The sequence below is a fragment of the Schistosoma mansoni genome (assembly GCF_000237925.1).
Source record: "Schistosoma mansoni, WGS project CABG00000000 data, chromosome 1 unplaced supercontig 0135, strain Puerto Rico, whole genome shotgun sequence".
Taxonomy (NCBI): domain Eukaryota; kingdom Metazoa; phylum Platyhelminthes; class Trematoda; order Strigeidida; family Schistosomatidae; genus Schistosoma; species Schistosoma mansoni.
In genome coordinates, this window is record NW_017385993.1 from 116,500 (window position 1) to 135,154 (window position 18,655).

Here is an 18,655-nt window from a genome sequence, read left to right on the forward strand (position 1 = left end):
CAAGTTCCTCGTATGAAACAATTCAAACCAATAATTATTAAAGCAAAGTAAGTGCTTTGGTATCAAAGGAAAACACTTTCAATATACAAACATACTATTGAGGTGCATATCTATTAATACCACTTTAATCGTTCTCTAGATTGTAATTACCAGCGGTAAATAGACCGTTATGTTGTAGGAAGTTTGTTGAAGAAAAAAGAATAAGTATTTTGCATAATAGTACAATATTTATTATTGAATGAGATATACCAACAAAATAGGGGAGATTTACTTGTTGTTCAACTTCTCGTTCTGAATACACAATGATCGAAAAATGTACAACAACTTCTTTTTTACACCAAGAAATTATTTTTCTCAATTTTCAGTTATGATACAATCGTCGTCCTCGTCATCAGTTAAGTTGTCTTCATCATTAAAATCGATGGAACACTGGTTATCTTTAACTCCCTCTAAACTGGTCAATCCACGGTTAATTCTTTTACCGTTAATATTTTTGACTAATGATGAGGGGTCTTTCGGTATTTCACCCATCTCAGATCCAGAATCATGATGTGCATCAGATACATTTACATAGTCTACATTAGCTTCTCCGGTAGTATTCTCCACACCGTCATCATTAATTTGATGCATTTTATGTTCTGTAATAATAAATCCTAATTTGTAAAATGTAATTGCTACATTCAACTGACAAATAGCCAAAAGAAATGAAAATAGACGTAAAGTTAATGATAGCTACATAAGAAGACTTTCAATAGCTGATGATTAAATTGAACCATTACAAAAACTAACTCAGCTCTGATATGCATATGATTTGAAGTGTGTCCAGATATTATTCTGACAACCATTACATAATTATTACTTTTCGTCAGCTTATGTACGTACTCACATATATATTATACTTTTTTTGGAGGGGGGAAGAACAGCTACTGATAATTTTACTTACCTGTCCACATCTAAGTAAATAGAACAGGTTGAAATTTGATGATTGAAATTCACCATAAATCAATCACTTTAAATTATGCTCACTAGTGACTGGCTCCATGAGGTATTTCTTGGAGTTCTAGTGAGAAGCAGTGACCAGTGGAGTTCAACCAGGTCTGTTGGGAGATATCAACTCACTGAAGACAATTGGTGAACGGTTGCTCAACTTCGTGGATCAGTTAAAGTTAGACATTAACACCGTTGAATGCCGGCTCAGTGGTCTATCGGTTAAGGGCTCTGGCTCGAGACTGGTAGGTCCTGGGTTGGAATCTTGCGAGTGCGGGATCGTGGATGCGCACTGCTGAGGAGTCCCATAATAGGACGAGTTGGCCGTCCAGTGCTTCCAGGTTTTCGATGGTGGTCTAGCTTCAATTGACTCATGATCTGAACTACATAAAAACAACTTCCTAAATTAACTGCAGCACAAAATTGAGAATAAGATGCACTGTCATCTAGCACATAAGACATTCTATGACCAAATACGAAAATCCCTTTTTTTTAAGACAGATGTGTTCATAAAATACTTCGTCTATTAACGTGAAAAGTGTAATCGAAACAGTATTATTAGATCTTAATGATTGTCTGTGTAAGTTGTGGCACAATAACAGTCTGTCTACGAAGCATCAATGTTCGTTATAAAAAAGCCATCTCTCAGTACATATTTCATTGTTGATGCGAAACTTATGAAGACAAACGTTTGTACGAGATTTGTTGAATTTGCTTGTATAGCAGTGTACTACATACCACTTAAATAAATTCGTTTGACCTCTCTACCTTTACACACTATAGTAATATGTACATTGAAAGCTATATCACAAAAACATAATGAATTAATGAACGAATTCAATTAACACCAATAATCAGTCAGTTGAAAAGAATATGGTACCTTGAAAACAAAATACATATCAATCCAAATGTATACTATAATGGGTAATATATCCCATTGAATAGATTTATGCAATTCAAGTCTATGCAAACAATTATTTAACCCTAACCTTTGGGATAGTGTAGCTACGCCTCATGAAACAACATAGGGAATCAATAGAAACCAGATTAATACACCACTCTACCGTAAAAACTGATTAAAAGTGTCTTAACTTAAACACATCTATATCTAAATGTATACTTCAAGTGCATAGATTAATTTGATCTGTGTTTTTCTTGTATGTGTAACATATAATTCCACTAGAAAATAAACGGACTTAATAAATCCTTACATATATACAATCGAATGTAGGCTAAGGAGTGCATGAATTCCAAACTTGTGTATTTCTCGTGTGCATGTAACGTATATTCATCAAATAAGAGTGGCTTTCACATCTACGTCTTAATAGGAGCCAAACGAAGCACTCGGTCTCGGGGATTTAATGGTTTCCTCCACTGAAAAGATATATCCTACCCCGGGGTATGTGTATATGTATGAGTTAAGAAAACATTTGTTAAAAGGGGTTAATGGCCTTCCTCTAACATTTATGGCTGGAATGATAATCTTGAACAGAAATAAGTTTTATTTAACATGAAATACTAACAATTACTACTACTACTACTACCACTTGTACAAGCAAATTAAACTTACACAATCTGTATGTTTTTCTAATGGCAAACAACGAATAGGAATGAACATAGGATATTTACGAATGAGATGGCTGAGGGCGATAAGGAACTGGATGATATCAAATCGAGAAAAAAGAACATATTAAAGATAATATTGAACAGATGAAACAAATTGGTAAACTACTCATGAATGTGTCATGTTTATGAAACGTTTATCATATACTAGTTGAACAGGTGTGTACCGTCTGTAGAAAATTATAAATAACAGTCCAGTTTTAAAATAATCTACACAATAGGGACTTGATTACAGTTGTTCAACATGTTATCAGTTTTTACGTTAAATAAACACCACTTCAGTATGCAACACTGAATAATGACGTCAGTTAATCATTTGAACACCCCAACCCTCCACGACAAGGCATTGAGTAGTAATTCCCTGATCAGTGGCAGTATATGCGTGTCTATATGAGAGCATTTCGAGAGGGAGAGCTGACTCTCCACACTCTCGGTCGTACCAGGGCATTTGGGGGCAGAAAATAGTGAGCCAATCCTCGAGGTAATGCAATACGAGACCAACTCGTGAACGGGGTTCAGCAAGCTCACACCCCCCGTTCGGAGGTGAAAACTACAGGAAATTTCATTGGTTTCAGTTTATAGACCGTTGCAGAAATTACACTGCAAAGAACAGATACTACACATGATCTTAGCTCAGAGAGCCAATGTTCCCACAGCCATACTCGGTATCGATTTCCTACAGCACTATGAATTGCTAGTCGATTCACGTAAACTGCAGCTAATTGATACTTCGTCCAACAGTAAATCCATGGGCTTTAAAGCTCAAAAAACGCGTACCGAATCATAGGTGTACTTCATTTGCGTGATGATTTATTCCACGCTTTATAGATAAGAAAGAACGCAGGATCTAGGTTTCGTCTTAACTAGTATTTGTGCCGACACAATGTTTGTTTATCTTAGTTAAAGAGAGTAAAGTGTAATGCAGTAGATAATCTTACAAATAAAATGAAAGTCGTGAAGTTTGATATAGATTCGGTTGCAAAACATTGAAAATGATCTCAAATTCTTAAAACAGAGTTTGGGTGGGTTTTGGGGCACTGACTATGGAAGTTCAAAATTGAAACGAAAAAACTTACTTTCTTATGAAAACCAATTCCAACATTTGCATTACTGTCAGTATTATTGCCTTGATTATTTAAAGAATGATATACCATAAATGAAGGAATCATAGAATGTTGTCTATTGGAAGTATTATTATCAGCGATAGCATTAGATTCCTTATTTTCAAAATAAGTCAACATCAATCGAATCGCTGTTGAACGAATCAAACGAATTTTACTATGAATAGTTAATTGATTCGATTTGTCACTTCCTTGTTTGAAAATCGAACGTATTAGTTCATCTGAAAAAATGGATTAGAAACATTCAAGTAATAATAACTATCCTCTAACTTTGATAAGATTAACAATTGCTGGAATAATCAGAAGGGGTTTTGTGGAGATTTAGTATTTTCATAGTTGAAAGCGTGAGTCAATTAAAGCTAGACCACCATCGAAAACCTGGAACCACTGGACGGCCAACTCGTCCTATTATGGGACCCGTCAGCAGTGCGCATTCACGAACCCGCACTCGCGAGATTCAAACCCAGGACCTACCAGTCACGCGCCAGAGCCCTTAACCGATAGACCACTGAGCCGGCATCCAACGGTGTTAATGTCTAACTTTAACTGATCCACGAAGTTGAGCAACCGTTCACCAATTGTCTTCAGTGAGTTGATATCTCACGACAGACGTGGTTTGAACTCCACTGGTCACTGCTTCTCACTAGAACTCCTGGATGTACTTCTCGGAGTCAGTCACTAGTGAGCATATGATTATATTAATTATCAGGAGGAGTTTTGTGGAGATTTAGTATTTCCATAGTTGAAAGCTGAGGAGTCCCATAATAGGATGAAACAGCCGTCCAGTGCTTCCAGGTTTCCCATGGCGGTCTAGCTTCCACTGACTCGCGCTTTCAATTGTTGAAATGTAATCAAAAAAACGACAAGGGACTAAAATGTCAATAAAAAAGAAAACAAAAGAGAAAGTTAATTGTTTCGCAGCTTTCTATTTAACATGAGATTTCATGTTCCTATCATTGGAGAGGCCTTTGTCATACAATTAGAAAAAGCCGGGACTATGTATACATAAAAATGAACTTATTCAACCTCTTCTTCTACAATGATCTAATTCTTTGGTTTTCCAAAGCATTAACGTTTACTCTCATCTCATTTTCTATTTGACCTTTTACTACCAAAACACATGTAATTCTGTTTAAATATTATTTCAGATAAAATTTCATTTCAATGTCAACATTTTACCTTGTCATATTACGCAACCCTTTCTCAAGATTATGAACCCTTATTAAACTTGTATAAATGAGGGACACAAGTGGTAGGTTGCAAAAAAAGAGTTCATCTGTGTTATTGACCTCTAAAACAGAACAACTACTCGTACCTTGAGAAAAATTATTCTTGTCAAAAATAATCGCTTTTAAATTAACCATTCAAATATACATTCTGATGCGATTATCCTCCTCGAAGTGCAAAATGTTACTTCAGGATTGTGTTGCATCGATACCTGAACTAATGATAGGGAGTAAAGTAGTTGAGCGTGTTGACAGCTTCACTTATCTTGGGAGTCTCATCAGCCCTTGTGGTCTGGTGTGTGACGAAATCCCAGCACGAATACAGAAGGCTCGACTAGCTTTTGCCAACTTGCATCATTTATGGCGTAGGCGAGATATCCGTCTAGCAACAAAAGAACGGGTTTACTGTGCAGTAGTTCGTTCCGTCCTACTTTATGGCAGTGAAACATGGCCGATGAGAGTAGAGGATATTCGTAGACTACTAGTATTCGATCATAGGTGTCTTCGAAGCATTGCTCGTATATCCTGGGACCACCGGGTAAGTAATATAGTTGTTAGGAAACGGGTACTAGGTAAGGATGGCAAATCGATTGATGAAGTAATGAAACTTCATCAGTTGAGATGTCTGGGACACGTGTTACGTATGCCCAACCACCGACTACCCCGACGTGCAATGCTTTATGGTGTAGGAGCAGGTTGGAAGAAAGCTAGGGGCGGCCAGACCAAAACATGGCATAAATCCATGAAGTCGCTGACAAGTGGACTGGGCCGTGTTGGTAGGTGTAGACTACCTGATTGGGATTCGCGAGATGATAGCAACCGATGGTTAGAAACGTTGAATGACATGGATCAAAATCGTTTGCGATGGCGAAGGTGCATCCACTCTTTGTGTTCTACCAAATTTTGATCTTCTGAATTCTTCATGTCCCTTTCTTTTTTCTCTTTCCAAATTTATTTCACTGGATTATACTCCTTCAATAACATCTTCGAAGTTCTACGTTGGGACTGACTGACTGACTCTGATTAGACTTTTCGGCTCAAATCCTTGTCAATGACAATGTGAGATTGATAGACATTTATAACAGTATCCACAATTGTGAAAACGACTCAAACATAGAAAATACAGTTTGAAAGCAAAGCTTCCATGAAAGAATATTAAAACTCCAGATTCAGATGAAGATAAGACTAAATGCGTCTGAGACATTCTAATTTTGAGTTATTTAGACAAAACACTACAGTCATCGCGTGGGTTATATAGTTAAACTAAATTACTCAATTTTTACTATAGTTGACTATGTGTATTATATCCTTGTGCTTTTCTTATACGCCCTTTAATCGAATCACGAGACAAGATTCCACTCGGAACGAATCTGAATTATTAATCCACCGATCCAAATATACTCCTTGCGTATACACACTAATGGCCTTAGCTTCAACCAATAACACACTGAGTGAAAACAACCTTGAATATTGACCGAGATAATTCTTGGCACCTATTGATTCAGGACGCCTTTCATTTAGCCCAATATTCAGTCAGAAGTGAGAACACAGAAATTGAGCAACTATCTACTCCATTTTACCTCTAACACTCTTGTATTGATATACATGAATTATCAGACTGGATCAAATTACAACTCAGAAACAATAATTTATGAATACTTAAACCAAAACTGAAAGCGAAGCAAGAACTGAATCAAGGAATATTACAACGCATAACAACAGTTAATGGGTCTAAAGACGGCTTACATTACGGGGAATAAAGAAATACAGTAGTGCAATTATATGACAATAAAAATATGCATAGTAATTGTCAGTGCAATGATTTTAAAGGGTAAAACTTCCCTAATATCTTCTAAATTCTAGCACATTAGCTAGTAGTGGAACCCAGGACTCGCATTTCGTTCAGGACTCGGTATCTCGATGTACCTGCATCTGAATATTGATGTAGTCCACTGACGTAAGGAATCTAGATGGTTATTTTGTTGTGAAACGAGTATGGATTTTGTTTGAGAAGCTTTGTAGTTCTCATTTATGTGATATTCAGGAATGTAACTGCAGGTACATCCATTCGAAGAGATGATAGCAATCGATGGTCAGAAACCTTGAATGACATGGATCAAAATCGTTTACAATGGCGAAGGTGCATCCACTCTTTGTGTTCTACCAAATTCTAATCTTCTGAATTCTTCATTTCTCTATTTTTTCTCTTTCCAAATTTATTTCACTGGATTATACTCTTTCAATCATATCTTCAAACCCTAATGTTTCACATTAATGCTTATACTCTTACAACTTCTACCACTATGGGATTTGAATGGACAACTGCATCTCTGTGCTAATGTGGTATGGCAACTCGAACTAATGTACGTACGTACGAAGTTCTACGTTGTGACTGACTGACTGACTGATTGATATCTATTCGAAGAGTTCCAGATGAGACGAAACATAAGATTCTACTACTAGCCACTTGTAACTAAATATCAACATCTAGGCAATACAATCAGTATTTAAGTATAATAATAAAGACTGAAGAAAACTAATAACAATACCTTCACTCAATTCGGGTGCACAACTTTCTCTCATTATTTTCAACATTATTTTATCAATAGCCAAATATAAAGGATCAATTGATTGAATAAATAAATTATCATAAGGATTAGGTTGTTGTTTTGTTGTATTCATTTCTTTACCGGTTGATTCTGATTTCATTGTTAGTGTTGACAATGAGTAAGGAGTAAAAGAGGATTGATGTTTTTCTTGATTTGACAGAGTAACAGTTTTTGATTTACGAATTGGAAATGTTTGACGTTGTTCAATTTTATTAACTAAACGTTTCAATAGTTGAATAGTTTGTACACGAAATTCTTTTTCGAATTCAATTGCCTTTAAGTGAATAGAAAATAATTCAAACAACAAGATATTTCTGCATGGATGACTGATTTATATATTTATTTAAACACATAAATATTGGTACAAGGAGGCACCAAATACATATGCGCCTCACAAATGCCATTTGATTTGTGTGTGGTCTGTGATAATGCACGGGTGCCCAAACTGAAGCAGGTGGTTTTCTTAGGGGGCCACACCCGGAGCCTTTAGCCTACAGACCTGATCCACAAGGCAGTGGAACATCATGAGGAGATGCAGTTACATGGTAGCCGGTGACCAACGATTAATTCATACGCCATTTGTTCCCTCAGGATACTGGAGCCCATGTGCACCATTGGTTTGGAATCAGGGTTTTCCAACTCCCCTAGGTAAACTCTCCGTGTCCACCAACCCGGTCAAAGCGCCGAACATTCGCTTTTCATCCTCTTAATTTTTTTAAACAACACCCCATCCCACCACGAGAAGGCAGTGAGTAGGACTTCCCTGGCAGAGGCTACATATTCGCGTGGCCATATGAGAGCATTTCGAGAGGGAGAGCAGACTCTCCCCACTCTCGGCCGTACCAGGGCATTTGGGGGCATGGATGACTGAAGGAATTGATAGTTGGTAAAAAGGTAATAGATTAACTTATTTTTGGTTCACTTCACAGGCAATTATTCAACGAAATTGAATTTTAGCCACATTTTCGTATGAAGACTAGTAAAATTACTTAGTTGTCTACAGTGAAATAGGACCCAGTTTGAACTTGTAACGGTCGAAAGTTCAGTATTTCAATTATTAGATTGAAGTTTTATCTTTTTGGTAGATAACCATACTGAAAACATATCTAGCTATGATGATTGCATTACAAAGTATATACATAATTTTCCTTAGCGACGAGTATATATATGTACCATAATGTATGAGCGAATAAATGAGTGATAAGCTATCTTGATATTAAGCAAAGATGGATAGTGACTAGCAGTGGAATCCAGGACGCGCGTTTCGTCCTATTTGAGACTCGTCAGCTGGATGCACCTACATCTAAGAGTTGATGTTCACTCTGGGACTCGAACCCAGTACCTTTCGCTTTAGACGCCATCGCGTTATCCACTCTGCAACTGAGTCCTGATAGCCACTTGCTTGTGCAATCGGGTGAACAATACTAAGTGTACCTTGATATTGTTTTTAATGTAGCAAATTATACTTCCCTAACCAATTTATATTAGTTCATACTATTGTTTTCTGGTTTTATCCCTTGTTGGTTTGGCTTATTCACTTACAACTCCCTTATACCATATGGTCTCACAATATCATGGGTAGTTAATATGCTAGGCTTACTTAGCATAAGCTACCTATTATCATAATCAAATGAAAAATAAAGCTGAATTTAAACTAAGAACGATTGCAATATTCATGAGATAGAAATGGGGGGATCACTTACATGTATATTCGCTGCATCTTTATTAAAAAATATTCCAAGGTGTTTGAAAGAATTAAGAGGAAGCGGTTTATTAAATTCTGGATCATTTTCCACAACATTCTTCATCATAATTGGTAACAACTGAAATACAAATATAAAGTCAATATTATATATAAACAGAGGGAAACCAGATGTGACGGTAAGCACACATAAATACTGGTACATATGGGTGCCAAAATAAATATGAGCCACAAAAATAAAAAAAAGTGAAATTGTGCAGAGATAGGGGAAGGAAGGAGAAGTATAATAAAAGTAAATAAGTCAGTGAAAGAGAACAGTTTGCAAAAGATATTTCAGTTATGAAAAATATAAACAGAAAAATTTCATTCAAGAAAGTTCCTCTAACTTTTATGAAGAATGTAAAGGGAAACTACAGCAAGACCGCTATTGGCTTCTGTTCTCAGTCATGTCTGATAACGTCTTAAGCCATTGAGTTAGTTGCACCGCAGTCAATATTGCTAAACTACAAACCTTACCCAGTCAGTCAGTTACAACGTAGAACTTCGTACGTACCTACATCAGTTCCAGTTGCCATACCACATTAGCACAGAGATCCAGTTGTCGATTCAAATCCCATATTGGTAGAAGTATTAAGAGTATAAGTATTATGTGAAAGATAAGGGTTTAAAGATGTTATTCAAGGAGTATAATCCAGTGAAATAAATTTGGAAAGAGAAAAAAGAAAGGGACATGAAGAATTCAGAAGATCAAAATTTGGTAGAACACAAAGAGTGGATGCACCTTCGCCATCGCAAACGATTTTGATCCATGTCATTCAACGTTTCTAACCATCGGTTGCTATCATCTCGCGAATCCCAATCAGGTAGTCTACACCTACCAACACGGCCCAGTCCACTTGTCAGCGACTTCATGGATTTATGCCATGTTTTGGTCTGGCCGCCCCTAGCTTTCTTCCAACCTGCTCCTACACCATAAAGCATTGCACGTCGGGGTAGTCGGTGGTTGGGCATACGTAACACGTGTCCCAGCCATCTCAACTGATGAAGTTTCATTACTTCATCAATCGATTTGCCATCCTTACCTAGTACCCGTTTCCTAACAACTATATTACTTACCCGGTGGTCCCAGGATATACGAGCAATGCTTCGAAGACACCTATGATCGAATACTAGTAGTCTACGAATATCCTCTACTCTCATCGGCCATGTTTCACTGCCATAAAGTAGGACGGAACGAACTACTGCACAGTAAACCCGTTCTTTTGTTGCTAGACGGATATCTCGCCTACGCCATAAATGATGCAAGTTGGCAAAAGCTAGTCGAGCCTTCTGTATTCGTGCTGGGATTTCGTCACACACCAGACCACAAGGGCTGATGAGACTCCCAAGATAAGTGAAGCTGTCAACACGCTCAACTACTTTACTCCCTATCATTAGTTCAGGTATCGATGCAACACAATCCTGAAGTAACATTTTGCACTTCGAGGGAGAGAATCGCATCCCGAACATGCCTGCATTGTTGCTTATAGTGGTCAGAAGACTCTGCATTTTGTCAGCGTCTTCACCGAATAAAACTATGTCGTCGGCGTATTCTAAGTCAACAAGTGAATCTCCTGGTAAAAGTTCAAGTCCAGGAGATTGAGATGATGAAAGTGTTATCTCTAAAAGCATGTCAACGACAAAGTTAAACAAGAATGGAGAGAGTGGACAGCCCTGACGAACACCATTTGAGGTAACCAATTCTGATGACAGTTCGCCATAGGCTCTAACTCGATCAGTTGTGTTCGAGTAGAGAGCCTTTATGAGGTTAATGTACTTCTTTGGTACTCTTTTCACTGACAAACACTGCCATAGAACCTCATGATTAACGGAGTCAAATGCCGCCTTAAGGTCAAGAAATACTACGATTGTGGGACGTCTGAATGTATGTCTATGTTCTAGGACCTGACGTAGAGTGAATATCTGGTCTATGCAACCACATCCAGGTCGAAAACCAGCCTGGTTTTCTCTAGTCTGCTCTTCACGAGCTTTGGTTATGCGCCTAAATATTATTGAAGCTAATATTTTAGACACTATATTAGTCAAACTGATTCCTCTGTGATTGTCACAGGAGGACTTTTGTCCTTTCTTATAGACTGGCACAATCAGTGATTGGGACCAGTCAGATGGAATTACGTCCAGTTCCCAGATTCTACCTAAGACCTCAGTCAATCTCGTTGCTAGTACTGTACCACCATCCTTAAAAATCTCAGGAGTAAACCTGTCAGGGCCTGCGGCTCTCCCTCGCTTTAGATTTCCTATAGCTTTTTTAACCTCGTAGAGAGTTGGAGGACTTACATCAATTTGCCATTCAGGACGACTGGGGATCGTGGGTAACTGAAGTGTGGCTGAAGGCCAGTTGAACTGATCCCTAAAGTGTTCCGCCCATCGATCCAACCTCCTGGATTGAGAATGAATGATATGCCCATCTTTGTCTGAGATAGTTTCGCTAATAGTTGGGTTCCTAATGCCGGTTCCTTTAATAAGTCTGAATAGCTGTCTGCTGTTACCTATTGCCGCTGCCTTTTCCATCTCTCTTGCTTTCGCTACCCACCACTGTTCACGATCATTGCGTAGGCTTCTTATTAGCCTTCGCTTAAGCTGACTCCGCTCTTCGTTATGTTCAGAGCCAGGTGGGGTGAGTTTTCGAGCATCTATCAGTGCGGTAAATGCTGCCGAGATCCATTGTTTCTCGCTGACCTTATGGCTTACCTTACTAGCGGATATCACTGCTGCTTCCACAGCTTTACGGATGTCATTCCACGCTGCTTCGGGGTGGGCACAACTTACATGTCTGTCTGTTTTTCCAGTTGTTCCTGAAATATATTCTTAGCTTGCCTATCATTAAGTAGAACTCTTAGAGGCTTCCCTGCAGTGTCTTTCGTACGTCCAGTAAGACGCAGATAGATACGTGCTCGCACTAGAGCATGATCTGAGTCTAAACATGTGCTCCAGAATGAGCGACAGTCTTCTATCGAGCCCCTCCATCGGTGGCTGATAGCGATGTGATCTAATTGGGTCCAACGTTGGGACGAATTCGGGGGTCGCCAGGTCAAAAGATGTTTTTCCTTATGCTTAAAGTTAGTATTTGCAAGAAATAGGCGGTTATCTGAGCACAGCTGCAACAGACGGTCGCCATTATCTGTCCTTTTAGCCACGACACCATAAGATCCACCCAGGTGTCTTTCCCTTTCACTTAGTTTACCTACTTGAGCATTGAAGTCACCAGACACTATTACTACATCAGAACGCCTAGCTTTTCGGAGAAGGTCAGAAAGTTTCCTGTGAAACTCATTTTTTATATCGTCTGAGCTGCAGTTAATGGGAGAGTAGGCAGAGACGACGAAGAGGCAACGACGAGTTTCCCTATCTTTCCGAGTCCTTAGTGATCCGTTTAGTCGGACAGCGCATAGACGGCTGTCTACTGGGATCCAGTCTAAAAGAGCTAGTTCTGCCCTAGGACTTAATGCTATACCTACTCCAGTGAGGCCACGGGAAGCAGCATCAGGGCTTCCAGATACACGAAGCGTGTATCGAGATGGTTCTTTATTATGACATAGTGAGGTCAAATGAATGACGCTACTCGGATCTTGTATGTGCGTTTCGGAGACGCAGCACACATCGATGGTGTAAGATTCTAGAGTCCTAGCTAAGGAAGCCTGTTGTCCTATTTGGCACAATGTTCGGACATTAAAAGTTCCTACATGTAGTTTAGAGCGTGGTTTCAGGAGACCAGGAATAACGTTCCGTGTACTTGAATCGTTTTCCCTAGCGGTGCGAGGTGATAAAAGGACGTGGGAAGGGTTAGTCGTGGAGATAAGAGTTATTAGGAGTTGGAAGGATTTGAAAGTGACCAACTTGGTCTCGTGTGCTGTTACGGGTATGAGGGCTAATATCACTTCCCGGCTGCCCACACCCTTACCCACTAATCAATAGCCTGAATATGAGGTCAATTTCAAGTCTCCAACCTTAAAAAAAACAAAGTTGAAAAATCCATAACAAACTCGAAGCTATGAAGAATAGCAGAAAACAACTAGATAATTCTAGAGGTGTCTTAAAGGTGATGATACAAAATTATCAGTTTGATTAACTAGAAAATCAGGTGGGGTTTGGAAAGTTAAATATAATCCCATTCGGCTGATCATTACCACTGATATTTTTAGCGGATAAGGTTGGATATCCTAGCTCTCTGAACATCTATGGATGAAATGATTTCTATTGTGAACTAAAATAAACTGTTGAGTTACAGGATCCTATTTACATAATATTCCAACGAATTCGGCCAATGATTTTGAGGTAAAAGTGTTACCAATCAAGATAAAACAGTTAATACGCTTAAAATTACTTGATACAGTCAGTCAGCTACAACGTAGGACCAGGCACATATATGCATTAGTCCAAGTTACCATACCTCGGTAGCACAACAAGATGATCACCGAATTCATAGAAGTATTTAATTTAGTGGTTGTAATATATAAAAGAAAGGTTGTATATAAGGATAAAGTATAGGAAGGAAGTTATGAAGCAATTTTAATCTCAAGGTTTAAGGGAAGATAAAGAGTGTATACACCTACGCCATTGTGATCGATTCTGAGCCATGTCACACAGAGTCTCCAACCATTGGTTACGATAGTCACGCGGACCCCAACCAGGTAGTCTGCATCTACTAACATGGCTCAGACTAGAAGTTAGTGACTTCAAGCTCTGATGCTACGTTTTGGTTTGGCCACCCCTAACTCTCTTCCAGCCATCCCCGATACTAGTCAGCATAGAGCGTCGTGGTAATAGGTGTTCAGGCATACGTAACACATCATGTGTCACATAATGTGACTTATTCACCAAATGCATAATCAAAGTACTCAGTTATAATTGAGGTATCAGAGCTAGATGACACAGGATTTAGAACCAGTAACTAAGTGGTTTTCAAGTTAAATGATTTCAATACTAAAAAAAACCAGTGAGTACTTAGTTCCTATACAATTGGTTGTAAAATAGCATCTAGAGAAACAAACACACGTACATATATTCTTTTGTAAATTCTAAATAACAATGAGTAGTTTCTTTTATTCATTACAAGAGTCTGGTTTTTTTATATAGCTAAACTTAGACTGATATTTGAGAGGGACAACCTTTTGTAATCGGCCTATTACAATTTCGAAATAAGTGTGGTGGCTAAGTAAAGTGGTTTATCAATCTCAAAAGTTTTATCTACAACGAACTATATTTGTCTAAAGAACCACCGATGGACAGACAACACTACAAATGAATTATAGTTTAAAATAATATGGATTATTGTATTACGAAACAGGGTTCGCAGCGAAAACTGGACGAATAATGGTGTTTTTCTTTGACGAATGTGAAAAGGAAATTGAATGCTGTGGTCATCGTTACCAGAAAGCCTGAAAGTAGAGCCCGAGAGCGGTAACATATAGTCTTCTCTGAGTAGTTTTAGACACGTAAGCTCAGTACATTAAAAGCGGTGGAAACCTGTGGGGCGAGATAAGGTGTGGCTTTTATAGGGCTGACATTTTATAATCCCCTTTCATCATGAGAACGTACCACTCTTGTACTAGTTGTCTGAAGGAAACAGATCACTTCATTCACACTCTTATACAGTCCACAGTACGATTTCACCGTCACACACTACGTTTCTTGCTTTGAAGGCTCTAAGATGTAGTTTGTTCCAACCAGTATAGCTCAATTGGTTCATTAAGACAGGCAAACCTGACTACCACGTCAAGATAGCATCAACGGTCAGGATTCCTACCACTTAGTCACTATTTTATGAACATTACCATGGAAATAAGGATTTCCCGACTATGAAACAATTTATCCCGTCGTTACTAGCCAATTAATATTTACAAACTATTGTGTTGAATTCCAGATCATATACTTCTGCATGAAGTATGAACAGATGATGTTATTAGGAATGACAACGGAGGCTCTACATTGCAACTATTTAGTTCAGAGAATACTAAAACGATAACAAATGCGCCTATCTATGATTGAAATCTTTTCCATCATTACTCACGTTTTGTTTGAAATTTTCGATAGCGTATGATACTGAGCAAGAGCAACGAAATGATGCAGGTATTGAACTTAAAATCACACTTTCAATGTGCTTGAAATACCTAAACCACAAAACAACTATAATAGTGGATCAGACAGTCGTCTAATATCCAGCACAGGTTTACAAGTCGTTTGTTTTCTATTACAAATTTGTTGTGTAATACTTGAGTTAGGATAGCAGCACTTAGATTCTGACTAGATTTCATGCTCATACTTACCTTTCTAATCATTTACTAGCTTTCACCGGTTACGTTCGTATGAGAGGGTATGACAAGTTCATTAAGTGTCAAAATACTGTTTAGGTGGCAGTGATTAAAGTAAATTAGTCAAAAAGAGTATTTGAGCATACAATTAACGAGACTGTTTCTCTACATGTTTTCTATGCTCAATTACCATTTATCTTGAAGTCCAGTGCCGTTTGACATGGAAATATGTTCAAATAAAGTTGTAGGCGAGCAAACCACAACATGCAATCGGTCCATAAAGTCATCAACCGTTAGGATATTTGTGGATTAGTGCACCCCATCTGATTGGAGTCTGTGAATCATTTGTGATCGATGGTTAAAGACATGGTTGAAGAACCAGTCACTGGCGCAGGTGCGTTGGTCCTTAACTTTCACCACATTTTTAGTCTAAATATTATTTCGCAATTTTCATACCACCAAAACATTCCTTCTTTTAGAACAAAATACGTGTTTTGTCTGCTTTACAATCAAAGATACTATTGCTATTCCAATTACTTTAATATTCATTTCATTAATTTCATATGATTATGTTAACACGAGTTGATAAACATCTGAGCAAGGTCGTACACAGTTTATGACGAGCTGACTGACTGAAATGTTATCCTTAGGCAATCTATCACACTTGATATTTGCTCTAGCAGGAATATTTAATGGAAACAATGTATAAGACAAGTCGAGGGGAGCGAAATTATTAATTAATGGCTACAAATCCATCACACTGATATCTTTGCTTGTCACTGTTTTTCTAATAAAATAAGTGCCACATTACTTATAGGACGTTTTTTCTCCAATAAGTAAGGCTTTCTCTTCTGAATTCCTGTTTTGTCCCATTGAGCATTGTTACCGACTTAGAGAGTTTATTAAAAATGGTACGTCGTTGCTAGTTATTTTCTATAAAGTAGGGGAAACAATCGCCTCATGAATAAAATGCTGATTAGTACAAAAATCTATTTAGTGTAATAGAAAACCAAATGAAATTACTAAACAAACCTGAAAAATTCTTCTAACGCAATGGGCTCCAGTATTTCTTTGAGTAATTGTTCGCCTTGTTTCAAAGGATTTAAGCTACTGGTAATCTGTTTCGAAGATACTGACAAAGTCTCAGAGCGGAATGGGGCATTCAAAAGACCGTTTTTAGGAGACTGTATACAGTCTTTTCCAGCAATCGTATTACTGTCTAATACCTGTTTAAGGTCACACTTTTGTTTCTTTGGATGTAAATTTTGAAATTCTTGATCAGATTCAGAAGTTAAATCTGCAGTGTTTAAACTGGATTCGAGATCTCTAGTTTTAGAACAGCCAATATCTGTCGCAAAGGACCCATCATTTCCTGAGAATTTACGCTTCCTTCTCCTCCGTTTCTTCTTAGTATTACTTTTTTCGTTTAGTTGATTCGATGTTTCAGAGGCTAAAGGTTTTGAAATTTTATTTACACTGCAAGGGCCATTTAGTGTATCCAATGATCTAATTAATTTTTCAGTCAGTGACATACCTTCTGAGCTTTTAACTTTACCCTAAAATAAATACAGGTGAAGTACGAAACTGATGTCCTGAGAAAAAGAAAGTTTGGAAGCTAATAGCAAAGTCTAACCTATGTATTTCAAAACCCACATACGTAAGATTTCAATTAGAACGCTGCATTTTAACATCCAATCAGTGTTTTTCTTTATTATCTAAATGATTTCGGACGCGTTACGCGAGTAGGCAATAAACTAGTTACAGGCCTCTGCGAGTCCTTCCGTAAAAAACGATTAAAACGTCCTGACGGTTTCCTTATGACGGAACGCGGATCGACTAAAGATTAGTGACCAGAATTGTGGCTAACATACTACATGTCAACACGTATTTTCTCTTGGAATAAGAATGATCGATACCAAGGTCACAAGACAATTAAAAACCTACAATCAGTAAAATTTAGCATTAAATTCGGCCGGTAAACCTAAAATCTACTGCTGAATTAATGAAGGTTCATGGTGCACATATCAATCTAGCACGTTTATCAAATCATACCGAACCTAGATGACAACTATCAGCTGCATTATGATACAACTGTATTTAGTGAACTACAATAAAGATATCATCAAGTAGGTGGAACCCTGCCATACGCATGGAGACTGAAAAACAAACCCAAACTTAATAGGAATGGTCTCTGCAATGAAGGACATGGTCATCCCCTACACACTGACCGATCAGCAGGTCGACCTTATTGCTGAAGGCCTCACGACTTTCCGCTAGTATGCCCTAAGAAAGTCACTTTTAGTTCATCCTATATTATTGTAAATTTAGAAAAATCCTTACCTGACTGCTTAGTTTCTCCAAGCGATAAAAATCCCTCGCAGATAGCATTGTAAAAAGTCTACTGACGTGCTTTAATTTACTGTAACGTGTTATCGGCGTTTATTTGAAGGTAAGGGAGATCTACAAACAACAACATACAAACTAAGGTCAGTGAGTGTCCGAGGAGGGAGAACATGACGTGCCAGGAACAACGTATATATTTCAAAAAATCGAACAACTCTAATCTGTTACAAAAGGGAAAGCTTATTTACAAAGTAGTTTGATATATCATTTACAAGTCCACTTTACACAAGCCTAGTCCTTCTACTTCAAGAACATTAACTCTTTGTTGCCCTGGAATAAGAAAACAAATCCATGTTATTCACACTGAACAGCAGTTTTCAAGCTACACTACCTCCTCTCTTAGTGAGGTTCCATCCTCAGTGCTTGGTTGTAGACATGAATATACCATGCCTTCTTGATGGTACATCGTAAAAGTTGATGGCGAGCGGGGTTTAACAAGAGTATTCGTACTTCAACAAGTAAATGTATTTTATTCCCAAACATTTAGGTAGCATATCAGGAACCTGTGGACCCACTGCAATAATATGCATTAAGCTAAGATATATTGAGATATCTCATCATCCCAACATACAGTCGACGACTTACTGATAAAGGATGGTAAAATAGCTTTACTAGTGTGGCGGTTCGCGTCTAAGAAAAAAGGTACTTTGTGTACTAGAGTAGCATAAGTGAG

The 18,655-nt window shown here is 38.0% G+C and overlaps 3 protein-coding genes across 3 annotated transcripts; all 3 read right to left on the reverse strand.

The window, feature by feature from the left end:
- Window positions 1-211: 211 nt before the first annotated feature.
- Smp_173670 (hypothetical protein) lies at window positions 212-5,095 on the reverse strand (the record flags this gene model as incomplete). Its single annotated transcript, XM_018791655.1, has 4 exons — window positions 212-684; window positions 2,558-2,644; window positions 3,687-3,952; window positions 5,047-5,095. The coding sequence occupies 4 exons, from the start codon at window positions 5,093-5,095 to the stop codon at window positions 355-357; spliced, it is 732 nt and encodes a 243-aa protein (XP_018645172.1). The 3' UTR covers window positions 212-354.
- A 2,349-nt stretch (window positions 5,096-7,444) lies between these two features.
- On the reverse strand, window positions 7,445-9,377 carry Smp_173680 (hypothetical protein; the record flags this gene model as incomplete). Its single annotated transcript, XM_018791656.1, has 2 exons — window positions 7,445-7,840; window positions 9,270-9,377. 2 exons carry the CDS (start codon window positions 9,375-9,377, stop codon window positions 7,445-7,447), a joined length of 504 nt encoding a protein of 167 aa, XP_018645173.1.
- A 7,224-nt stretch (window positions 9,378-16,601) lies between these two features.
- On the reverse strand, window positions 16,602-17,967 carry Smp_173690 (hypothetical protein; the record flags this gene model as incomplete). The annotated part of the gene is made up of 2 exons (XM_018791657.1): window positions 16,602-17,135; window positions 17,920-17,967. The coding sequence occupies 2 exons, from the start codon at window positions 17,965-17,967 to the stop codon at window positions 16,602-16,604; spliced, it is 582 nt and encodes a 193-aa protein (XP_018645174.1).
- Between the last annotated feature and the right edge of the window lie 688 nt (window positions 17,968-18,655).